We start from the raw sequence: 11,933 nt of genomic DNA on the forward strand, positions 1-11,933 counted from the left end.
CATAACTTCCCTTGATGTTAACAGAAATGTCTCCATGGGTTAATTGCAGAACAGGCCAAAAATACTAAATCCTTCAGTTCATGTCTTCGTTATTTGGCTCGTCTGTTGTTAAACCAGTGGTGTGGATTATGCTCTGGCGTCTTTTGACCTTTCTAACATAGGATAACTCGGGGTCATGTGTCAGTTGCTGTGTCATCAGTTATCTCTAGGCATGTGGAAGCCGTAACAAATGATGCCTTTCCTATGGTATTCATGCCCATCACACAAGCACCAAAATTTCCCTTTAATTTCTAGATTCACATCATAGCAAAACAAACAAACAAAACAACATCCCCATGTCTTTTACCTAATAGGAAAAACACTTTTAATTGCCAGGCAGAGTTCTGTCTCCTCAGCTTCAGCTATCACGTAGTCTGAGGTTTTTGTATTGTAATTCAGGCTTTAAAAAGAGCTGTGGAAACTTGCCTGGAAAAGAATCTCTTTTCAACTGTGTGTGCTGTTCAGTTGGCCCAAAGGTGCAATTTTTAGATGATTTTAGCGTTGGAAATCTGATTTCCCAAACCTTACTGGAATGCCTTACTGTTTAAATACATACATTTCTGAGTTGTTTGAGTTCTACGTGATTCTGTTCACTGGCAAGACTGTCGAGAAAGCCATATACAATTGGAAATACTGGAAACCTCTTGGTTCGAGAGCCTCTCAGTGCTGCAGGTGTCTTTGTACAGAAGTGGAGAACGTGCAAATACAATCAGCTAGCTGGACACCCTGTGTAAATGCACAGTTGTTCTGCACTTTGACAAATGCACCGAACAGCAAGATTTTCTTCTTTTCTGTGCAGAGTCGTTCTGGGGGACAAGGAAATCCCAAGCCCGTGGCTGCGAACCCCCTGTGCAGGAGCAAAATCAGGGCATAGCTGAGTGCCCAAGGCCAATTTGAGCAGGCTCTGGAAAGCACAGGTGCTCCCTCTGTGGTATGACCTTGGCCATGGGGCAACTGGAAGCGGAGTTACAGTGTCTGGGGGGCACAGGGATCATCTAAGTCCCTTGCCCCACAGTGCTCAAATAGCCAGCTCAGTGCCCTGGCTCTGTAGAGCAGGCAGCAGCTTTGTTCCTCCCAAAGTCCGACTGCTGACACTGGCAAGGCAGCTTTGATTTCCAGTAAGGAGAAAACCTGTTTGCAGTAGAAAAAAATGCACGCATGTGCGACCTTTTCATTCCTGTTAGCTTTGAACTGGAGTAACGTCTTCTCACAGTAGGAGCTTTTGTGGGTTTAAAAGATTTCTGCTGCTTATTTTCTCCTGGCTGACTTTGTCCCTTGTAGACCCCCTTGCACCTGGCAGTGATCACCAAGCAGGCAGAGGTCGTAGAAGACTTGCTGAGGGCCGGAGCAGATGTCAGCCTTCTGGATCGCCATGGCAATTCCATCTTACATTTAGCCGCTGCTGAAGGAGACGACAAGATTTTGAGTGTACTGCTCAAGCACAAGAAGATCTTATCGATGGTTGACCTTTCCAACGGTGAAGGTATGGAAAGATAATGGCTGTATTTTACACACCTCCAGGACAAGCACACCTCAGTTCCTGCCAACGCAGTGTTTTTACACAGGTAGATACAGACCGTGGAAATAGCATCTTTCCCCATTTTGCACACGCTGTCCTTGGCTTTTATATGCCTGCAGTCACAGATGGGAGAACACAGACATGTAGGTTTTGTGGTTATACAGAACATAAAGATTTGTAATGGCCATGTGACACAGTATGGATTTGAATTTTTGTTACTGTATATTCTTTTTAATCTTAAAAAACTTCAAACCCTGTGTTCCTCCTAAGATACCTTATGCAACCACTGTTTTTAGAAAAAATCGCCCCAGAAGAAAATGTTTCCTCCTCTCTAGTGAATGAAATCCCCTCAAAAATAATTTCGGGACCAGTGTCAAGTTTCATATCTGGTACTTTGTGACCATACAGAATTAGAGCCTATAAAATAACCACAAGGGCCATGACCAGTGGTGCAGGTCACTTGAATTTAGTACTCCTGCTCCTAGTGATTATAAAATGTCTGACCTAAAAATGTCATTATGGGAATCAAAAAACTGTGTTAAGTTTCTCAGAGAGAGAGATTTTTTGGTGTGGTTGGTTTGGGGGTGATGTTTGGTTGGTTGGTTTTTAGATACAAGGCTTTATTATTCTCTTTTTGAGCTGGTGCGGGTAATCTAGAGGTGACACGGCAGTGTGACCTTACAGGAGGATGACTACTAAAACATACCCATTTTTGCCCAGACTGTTTCTAAAAGCAATGTTCAGTAGCACATAGGGCCAGTGCAGGCTTCCTCTTTGTTTACTACCAAAGTGCAGATTCTCTTTTTAAGGCTACTCTCCTTTGAGGGGAAAACATGCTCTAGGTGAGCTCTTTAGTTCCTGCCTTCTTTTCTACCTTGTAATTCGCTTATTTTTTTTTTTCCCCCATGCATGGCTTTGACTTGCCATGAATAACACAACTGCTTCCAATTTATGCATAAAGAACATTTTTATTAAGACCAACTTTTAGTGTACAAGCAGGCAAAATAAGTCCCATCTGCTCAGGTAACTACAGTAATTCAATCATTTTATAATTCTCATAGATGAGGCCACTTCAAGATTCATGACACTGACATTTCCCTATTTTTCAAATATTAATGTATACGATGGATGGATTTTGTTTTGTGTAGGTCTCAGTGCAATTCACATGGTGGTGATGGCAAATAGCATGTCCTGCCTCAAACAGCTGATTGCTGCTGGCGTTAACGTCAACGCTCAGGAACAAAAATCTGGACGAACTGCATTGCATTTAGCTGTTGAACACGAGAACATCCCTTTGGCAGGCTGCCTTTTGCTTGAGGTAAGGGTGGAATTTCTTTCTCCCAGGTCTTTTCACTTATGTATTTTAAAAGTCTTGAAAAATCCTCAAGTGCCTTAGAAGAAGGGAGGTGTAAGGGTTTTTATTGACTTGATTGCTTGAATTGGTATAATGGCAAAATTATCGCTGATACTGTTCATTACTACTTGTTCAGCACTGCTGGTGAACCTTTTGCCCAAGTTGAGGCATTTACAGTTTGTGACCCTGACCCGACCGCGTATGCTGTGTTTAATTTGCACTGAGTAATTCCGGCAGCCATTAAAACTACTGACGAACAAGTTAATCACTTTATCTTTGTGAAGCAGAATGTGGATCCAGGTGTGTGCGGAGAGCTCGTTGTGTGTATCTCTGCATATTTGTCTCATCTCCTTAACACCTTGATCCTCATGTGCTTAAGAGCTCCCGCGGCAGCTGCAGCTGGGGAGGAACGCGGCAGCGGCGCTGCGGGCCGCTACTTTCTCATTCCTTCTTTTCGGACAGCAATTAGTTTTTATGCAGACAGACATGGAATGGTGCAATGTGAGTCTCTGCGGCTGTGTTGTCTAGAGGAATAGCGCTTTTCTTTTTGTCGTTAAATAAAAACTTAGGGTGATGTGGATGTGGACAGCACTACGTATGATGGGACAACTCCTCTTCACATAGCAGCTGGAAGGGGCTCTACAAAACTGGCAGCAGTTCTCAAAGCAGCAGGTATGAAAGTAAATATTTGCTGGAGAGGTTTCTTTCACAGTGACAATTCAGGTTACAAAGCTGCGAGCGGAAAAGAATGTGCCAGTGAACTTGCTTAAGGAGCAGAAGAAATCAGATGTTAGAAACAGGGAGATTTGGTTTTCATCAATGCCTACTTTCAGGCGCGCTACTCTCTAGCACCATCTAATGGCTAAAAAAGCAAAATATATTAGTCAAAAAAATCTCTCGAGCACTCTTGGATGTCTTTTGACTATTTATTTTGTAGTTTTTTTGTAGCTGAAAAAGCAGAGGAGACCTCATTAAAAAGTTGGGATAAATGTTGGGCTGCTTTAAAAACAAGAAAAAATAGGTCATTGAAACATGAGCATGCTAGTGTCTCCCATTTCATCACTGTGGAAGAGTTAGTTTTGAATATTTATTGGAACTTTTTTTTCGATTGTATTTAGACCTGATTTTTCTCCTTCGAAACAGAAATCCAAGCCTCTTATTACTCTGGCTGTGTGTCTGGTCTTTTACTAATACTCACACTTTCAGTGACACTATAAAAAGCAGCACCGCACCATTGCTTTATCACATTTGTGCTACGCTCTGCGTGAGCCAAGACTCGAAGTCAGTTTGTATAATCACGGCTCCTTCTTCGGTCCCTAACACCTGCTTGCCATTGTTTCCCTCCTTATAACAGAGCACTACATTACACAGGGATGTGAGAGCATTTAACTTTAGTTGATTAAAAATAGTTATTTGCTGACCTAATATAAAATGTAATTTAGCTTGAGTAGCTAAATTAGCAGATTTGCCATTCCGCACTTAAAATGCATATTTCAAATATTGTTGAGAAGCAACTTAAAGCCTTTTCTTAAGAATTTTTTTGCACACTTGTTTTCCAGGTGCAGATCCTCACATTGAGAACTTTGAGCCATTGTTTGATCTAGACGATGTGAAAGCTGATGAAGATGATGATGAAGGGATTGTGCCTGGAACAACACCGCTGGATATGGCGGCCGACTGTGAGGTACGTGGTCTGATTTTTTCCTTTTGTTTTTTAATAATAAATGGATAGTTCAGCTCTCCCAGCCAACGCCTTTCACAGCATCTGCAGTTATTTCAATGGACAAGCTACTAATTTGCCATCAGAAATTAAACTAGTTCAGCCACCAAAAAAAAAAAATGACCAGGCCCTTCTTGAAATAGTTGCATTACAGACTTCAATATGGAAAAGTATTTAGCTGGTTGGGCAGCTGGTGTCTGAAAGCCCATATTCAGAGTGAGACACTCTCTAGTGGGTTTTTTTGCTGCATGTTCTTCAGAATTGCAGACTTCGTGTGCAGGGAAAAGCACACTTTTGTGTCCTACCCAGACAGTGGTTTGGTATGAGTGTAAGGTACAACCAGTCAGCATCTCTGAGCAGAGGAGCTGCAGAGAGGTACCAGCTTTAGGTGGAAATCTAAGCCAGGCTTTGTTTTGAATTCCTGGTTGCAGACAGGCACTGACTCCTCACTCAACTGCTGCAACTGCCACTTACTGCAAAGACACCCTCTCTATCTTGAAAACAGTTGCCAGATGACATAGCGAAAGGGCAAGGGAGAGTCACTTCTCAAGGTTTGTCCCTCAAGCTTTACACAGGTCTTCTACAGTAGCTTTAGTCACACTGATCCTGGGACAGAAAAAAATGCCCATTTACAGATGCGATTAGGACTTTATAACAATACTACTGAGACTTACCAAGATAATAGATGCTAACCAGGTTTCTGCTAAATATTGACTTTAATGTATTCTCTTAGGTGTATGACATATTAAATGGCAAACCCTATGAGGCAGCAGTGGTTTCGGAGGACTTACTGCCACAAGGTAACATCTATAAAGACTTGACATTATCCCTCTAGTAACTGAGTACTGAAAGTGCACTTGCAGAAGTCATAGTCCTGCAAGAGCTTGTACCTGAAATGGGGAGGGAGAAGAGGTTCCCTCCCACCCACTCGTTCATAGAATGAGAGGTAGGTGACAAGGACACAAAGGAGGACATGTTCAGTGCTACAGCAATAGATTAGTAAACACATTGATGGACTCTAAAATACTCTTTAATTTGGCTTTGTTTCTGCTTAGAAATGAACTGTTGCATGATTTGTATAAATAATAAACTAACGTATTTCTCTCTTCCCCAGGGCATTTGAGAGAGCTGAATGAAAGTTGCAGGATGCAGCTTTACAAACTATTGGAAGCACCTGATCCAAGGAAAAACTGGTCCACACTAGCACAAAAACTGGGTCTTGGCATACTTAACAATGCCTTCAGGTTGAGCCCTTCCCCATCAAAAACTCTGCTAGATAACTATGAGGTAATGTGGCTGTAATGAGTTTTAAAGAACACACAGACACATAGAAAATGTTGTTCTCCTGCCTGGCGAGACAGTGTGGCCCTCTGGTTTTAGCTGGTCTGGATGATGGTGAGCATCTGGTATCTTCTCTCGTAGGTTTCTGGTGGTACAGTTCAAGAGTTGATTGCTGCTTTGAAACAGATGGATCACACAGAAGCCGTCGAAATGATTCAAAAAGCACTGTCCATCTCACGAAGCCCATCTCAGCAGCAGGACAATACAGCAAAAGCTCTTCCGTTGTCATCACCACCCACCTCTGCAAACAGAGAGACAGGTAAAATTGTCAGCAAAACATCAAGAGCTTTATTTGAAACATTATTGTTGTTTAGAAAAATACTGAATAATGCTGACCACTGTTGTAGAGACACTGCGCCCACATCAGACCTTCAACCCAGATACAGTCCTCTGGCAGTCAGGGACTCCTTTTGTGGTTCTTGGACAGACAAACAGCTGCTGCTGCCTTCTTCATATTTCAGGCTCACTTACTAGATGAGAATTGCTCAATTATTTGTCTCAAAAAGAAATCTGCAAGTGAAATAACATGAGAAAGCTTTAGGAGCTTTATACTTAGAAAGTTTATCAATGTTTTGCCCTGCTCCTACCACACCTGGGCAGAGTCCTGACCAGTGCGGTGACAGCGTTATTGTCAGATGGGCACCAGGCTTCTCATCCCAGCTGCTGCCGTCTGCCAGCAGTGCAGCAGACCACATGCTTTGGTCAACTGAAAGCATTCAGCACAACTTTTCCTATTTTAATATCTAAAGTTAGGGTTATTTTCCTAGAGAAGAGCTTTGACCCTATTGGTTTGCACTCCTTAGGCTTTTCTGCAAGCAACATTACTGAAGCAACACAAATGATAATGTATTTCCCTTTTCTCTCTCCCTCAGGTGAGCTTTACAATAGCAAATTTCAAGACACCGAAAGCACGTGTGACAGCGGTGTGGAGACCTCCTTCCGCAGACTGAGCTTTACTTACTTAGACTCTCTGAACAGCAAGTCATCAGTAACACTGAGCAAAATGACCCTGGGCTACAGCCAGGAAAGTTCAGCGCAAAGCAATTACATAGCCAACTAGTAATATTCCATGAGCGACATGCAGTTACGGGAACAAACGTGACGTTTAAAATTACATCAGTGTCATCCTGGCCCGAGGGAAGTGAATTCAGAACCAAAAGTGCGCTGGAGGAACCAGAAACGAACCTGAACCAATTGTGACTTCAGCATGTGACTCCCAGCTCTTGCTTCCTTCCTCAAGTACATTTCATTTTATTCATTTACAAGCCATGTACAATAACCAGGGCTCTCCTGCTGTATTAATACACAGGACTGGACGCTGTGACTGACCTGAGCTTTTCTGGTTTGTGAGGATTTTCTTTTATAGCCGAAAGTCACTCCTTGTTAATGCATAATACCAACTCACTTAGTGAAAAGAGGTAAGGCACACAGAGCAATCAATGAGTACAGTTTCTAGCTGCTCTCTTCATAATTTTTGCAGCACAGTTAAATGAAAAAGGCTTATACAATAGCTGGCAAAGAAAAACCATGACTTTAATCACAACAATGACAACTCAGAAAAAAGAGAATTCTAAAAAAAAAAAAATCTTGTATATTTCAAATAATGTATTTAAACTTAACTTCGGTGCCTCTTATAAAAAAAAAAAGAATCAAGTTTGGCATTTTTCTATTTGTAAATAGTTTTTTAATATCTCTTCCTTTAAAAAAAAAGTGCTTTTTAAATGCTAATTTTTATTTTACTTTTATAATAAAAACCCAAAATGAAATCTCTTGTTGACACTTGCTGGAATTTTTATGTATCTTTCAAGTGGAGTTATTGAAGATTTCTTGTTTCAGTTTTAGGCATTGATACAAGATTATGCTGATTTCCAAGTTCTAAAATTTAAAAAAAAAAAAGAGTTGCAAGGCACTTGTCTTAAAGCTTAAGTACCTCTTATAATGGGAGAGCAGGAGCACCAGGTAGTCCTGAGCAGCCGTGCTGTGTCTGTGCTTTGGAACTGAAGCCTCTGACTCACGTTCTTTTAGTTCTCTTAGTTATGGCCTCAGAGAATTATTTACTCTAAACCCAACTATTTGGCATCTCAGTAACACTCTGAAGAGACAGTTCTTCTCTGGGCTGTCTATAAACTCCTCTCATAACCGTGTTCCTGAGCAGTATTCTGTCTTGTTTCACCTCCATTCTGAGATGGTGAGTGTAACTGTTACAGGTGTCGGCTCTACTAAGAATACAGAACAGGTATCAGATTTCATGATGAAAAAGCAAAGAGGACCATTGTCACTTACTTGCAGCCGGTTTTCTTGGCACGAAGGTGGAGATTGGCAGCGATGGTCTTGGCTCGGCTCAGCCTTCAGTGACATGGGTGTCATTGCTGAGAAAAATGAATCAAGATCAACCTTAAGAATGGTTACTCTTAGAGCAGTAGTTGCTGTAATGAATTAAACCATGAGTAAAGGGAAAAAAAGCCAAACTTGTGAAATAATTTTATATCCAGCTGAATTACTAAGCATGTTAATTACTTCCAGAGAAACAAGCTGCATAATAGTAAAAATGCCATTCTTTCAGTTATTGTATGTATAACCTGGGTATGCAGTGTCAAAGGCATATGGATTTTTGTTCAATTACTGTACTTGTCCAGTGGTCTCTTTGCACTCCAGCCATAACAGAACCAGGCCAACTTTCTCATATTCTGGGGCTGGGGGATTTTCCTGAGCCCTCCAGAGCTGCTGAGTCAAACGCACCTTCTGCTGTCACAGAATTTCCAGCACAACTCAGGGGGCTGGCACAGACTGTTATTGAGGTTTTTATAATCCTGCAGGTCACCATGGCACCCTGGCTGTTGATTCATACCTTTCAGCCTTATTTCTGACCAGCTTTTTGCTTTTAAACCACCAGAAGAAACCTGGGTCTGTATTTCCTTAAGCACGTCATGACCAAATGGTGCATAATAGCTATTCATCAGGTTCGTGATCATGCGAAGAACAGCAGGACATCTGCCCTAGGCCCTGTGTATTCAAGTGTTTAAATGGCAGTCTGGCGGCTTCTTTCCTTGCAGCATCTCAGTTTCAGTCATTAATTTAACAAAAGAGGCTTTGGTCCTCTTTTTTCCCCCCTCTCTTTGTTTAGAAATAGAAAAAAAAATATTCTCATTAATTCAAACAGGAAGGCTGAAGTTTTTACAGTTGAGTCACATAACAGGACAACTTTCCCATCTCTATTAACCCTTAGCATCTGAAACATGTGCTGCAAGCATGCTGCACAGTTTGCCAGAACCAGGCAACAGCAGGAGGTAGAACACACTGGCTCGTGTAGGACACACTACAGAAAGTGGCACAACATCTATCAGGAGCCATCTGTGTCTTCTTGTATAGTTCTCATCCAGCAGGGCAAACCTATTGGAGAGCCTCGTGTGTACCTCAGGCAGCTCCATTAAAAGAAAATGCCAAACCACGCAGCTTTACTCTTTCTGCTTTACCTTTTTTCATACTAGCAGGTGGTCATCCTGGACAGGGCCTGCTGGCTGGTACTGGTGGCAGCTGGGAGAAGGCCAGGCTCCGTGCAGGGGAATCAGGCTTAGCAAGAGAAAGCGTAAGCGATGCAGACAAGTCTTAGCAGAACCTTTTATAGTTGATATATTCTTCCTCACAGGTAACTATCAAGATGTACTTATGTGCCTCGTCATCATACCTGCTTACCTCAGATACAGATTTATCCTTGCATCTCCTTGCCCAGAAAGGAAGTGCTGCTACTCCTATTTCACAAATGTGATGGAAGAAACTAAAAAGAGTCCTACAGGAGCTCAGGAATTCACTGCCTGAGAGTTCCTGTCTATACCTGACTTAAGGAGAGAAACCTCTCACTTAACTGCTAAGCAGAGGGTAGCAATGGTGTAACTCAGTCAGCATTTAAGGTTTTAATTTTTCAACACCATGAAAAAGGACCAAAACTTTCAGCTCTTGCATCTGACAACAGCATGTTTCCCCACCAGGCCACCATCTCCGCAGACAGCTCTCATTCTTACTGAGAGCTCCTGTTCTGGATTACCCAACACCATCCTGGGCCATAGAGCCTGGGTCAATGCACAGGCCAGTGGTTCAAATATGCAAGAGTAAAGTCCCTTCTATCACAGCCAATCCCCTCGACAGAGTCAACCAGGTCCCCAGCAAGCTGCAAACTAATAAAACTCTGCAAAGAAAGAGCAACGCCGAACCACTTGGCACTCACAGAGCCCATCAAGAAATCTCAAGATCAACTTCCAAATAAGACCCTCCAAGATGAGGTCCTGGGAAGCGACCAGACTCACCACCTAACTAGTCCTCAGGGTGTTGTTTCCCTTCATACTGCAGCATGTTTGCTGGAGTTGCCCAGACCAAAGACACCTCTGTTTTGGCTACAACAAACATTAATAATCAAAACTGATGTTTACAGGTCTTTACTAACTGACTCTACCTCCTACAGAGTAAGATGGCCTTTCCTCAATGTTGGCAGGGACAAAACTAAGTAATTTTAAGGTTCTATATTTTTCACTTAAGTTTTGTTTTTCCACCCTAATAAAACTAAATCAGGGTTTTATTTCACTGTCTTGTAACACCTGACTGGAAAGAAGAGTTAGGTAAACCCGATTCCTTGACTGGGACATGTCATTAAACATTCAAATCACAAGTTCCTGGATAACTCAACTTACCCCTCAGAGGGTAAGAAAGAAATCTGTAATTCTGACAGCGTAAAGGCTTCTACGCCACAGGAGAGAACAAGAAACTCACTGGCCTGCTCCTCTGCACCTGACAATGCTACAGGTCACTGAAGGGGTCTCTGCTACACATCTCCAAAACCAGAAGTGGGACTAAGAAAAGTAAAAGGACTGAAGACATGCGTCTAAGGCAGAAAAATCGTTAAGGACCCAAGGTATGCAAACAGCAGGTAACAACAAAGACTGACAAAGAGCTATAAACACTTATTTAGAGAGGCAATTTAGATGCGTTCACATGCTGCTTTCTTGGAAAATACATAGAAGAACTTGGAAAAGCTTCCAAGGAAGTGCTCAAGTAAACTGGAGCAAAATAAGTCTTCCTTGTGTGGCAGAAAGTACCAAAAAAGACATGCCTTCTAAAGCTCAAAGTGGTCTCTGCAGGTCCTGAATGAGTTCAGAATCAAATCTCTGCCAGACACCAGTTTTAGGACAGCAAACGAGGCAATGTCACGCAGCTTTCTTCCAAAGTCTGCTCTCAAGTTCTGTTCTGGAAGGGCGTTTGCCATGGCTCTGCTGAGGGGAACTCTGCCGGCTGCCTTTGCCAGCTGTGAAGAACAGCCCAGGAGGCCAGAAGCAAACGAAAGCCATCAGCGCAAGCAAACCCAGTGATCCCTTGAACAAAACATTGCAAGGCTGCACCCGGAAGGAATATTGATGAGGCCATTCCCCTCTGCTCTTGCCACCGATAATTTAATGACACTGAGGACAAGCACCATGACACTTACCAAACGCTTTTCCTAATGCTCCTGTTGCTGAGCCCAGCCCGCCAGGTACAACTGGCAATCCAGGTGCCACTGAGCAGCTGCACCAACAGTCAGACGGATGTGTAGATACAAGTGACAGCTGCTCCAAAGATCTCTTCACTGGTGCGTTCCTGTCTTCACCCTGAGCCGAGACGAAGGCACAACAATGTCACCAAGCACAGTACGTCACGGCCAAATACCATGGGAAAACGGTTAACCAAGGTACACGTTACAGCTGTGTGGGGGAGAGGAGAAAATAGCGTCTATAAATACATAACTACTACAACACCAGGAAACCAAAAGAACATATTAAAGATATTAAGCTAATAATGGAAGTGAACCTCCCCCATTCAATTCTGGTTTGAGCTCAAGCAGTTGGCTTAAGCACAATTGCTAATCTTTCATAACAGCACCTAGTGCTGGACTAAAGCTTTGCAGTGGGAAAGAATGGACCCACCCTTTAGGGAGA

General features: G+C 42.6%; 2 protein-coding genes across 6 annotated transcripts in view; one reads left to right on the plus strand and one right to left on the minus strand.

The window, feature by feature from the left end:
- The window catches only part of NFKB1 (nuclear factor kappa B subunit 1), a 57,131-nt gene extending 49,506 nt beyond the window's left edge, over positions 1-7,625 (plus strand). The window contains exons 17-24 of one of the 2 annotated variants that reach the window (XM_065634974.1): positions 1,321-1,522; positions 2,707-2,876; positions 3,482-3,584; positions 4,472-4,596; positions 5,366-5,432; positions 5,747-5,919; positions 6,055-6,232; positions 6,846-7,624. In XM_065634974.1, the coding sequence (XP_065491046.1) occupies positions 1,321-1,522; positions 2,707-2,876; positions 3,482-3,584; positions 4,472-4,596; positions 5,366-5,432; positions 5,747-5,919; positions 6,055-6,232; positions 6,846-7,033 (1,206 nt within the window). In that variant the 3' untranslated portion in view covers positions 7,034-7,624. Of the gene's footprint in view, positions 1-1,320; positions 1,523-2,706; positions 2,877-3,481; positions 3,585-4,471; positions 4,597-5,365; positions 5,433-5,746; positions 5,920-6,054; positions 6,233-6,845 lie in introns of both variants that reach the window. The other variant, XM_065634973.1, reaches the window with a different exon arrangement.
- The window catches only part of MANBA (mannosidase beta), a 54,395-nt gene continuing 47,010 nt past the window's right edge, over positions 4,549-11,933 (minus strand). For 2 of the 4 annotated variants that reach the window (XR_010606226.1, XR_010606225.1), the window contains exons 18-21: positions 11,447-11,606; positions 8,257-8,342; positions 6,310-6,483; positions 4,549-6,214 (exon numbers count right to left, since the gene is read on the minus strand). The gene's annotated coding sequence lies outside the window, so the exon portion shown is untranslated. The other 2 variants (XR_010606227.1, XR_010606228.1) reach the window with 2 other exon arrangements.

Source organism: Caloenas nicobarica, chromosome 4, assembly GCF_036013445.1.
Source record: "Caloenas nicobarica isolate bCalNic1 chromosome 4, bCalNic1.hap1, whole genome shotgun sequence".
NCBI classification, from domain to species: Eukaryota; Metazoa; Chordata; class Aves; order Columbiformes; family Columbidae; genus Caloenas; species Caloenas nicobarica.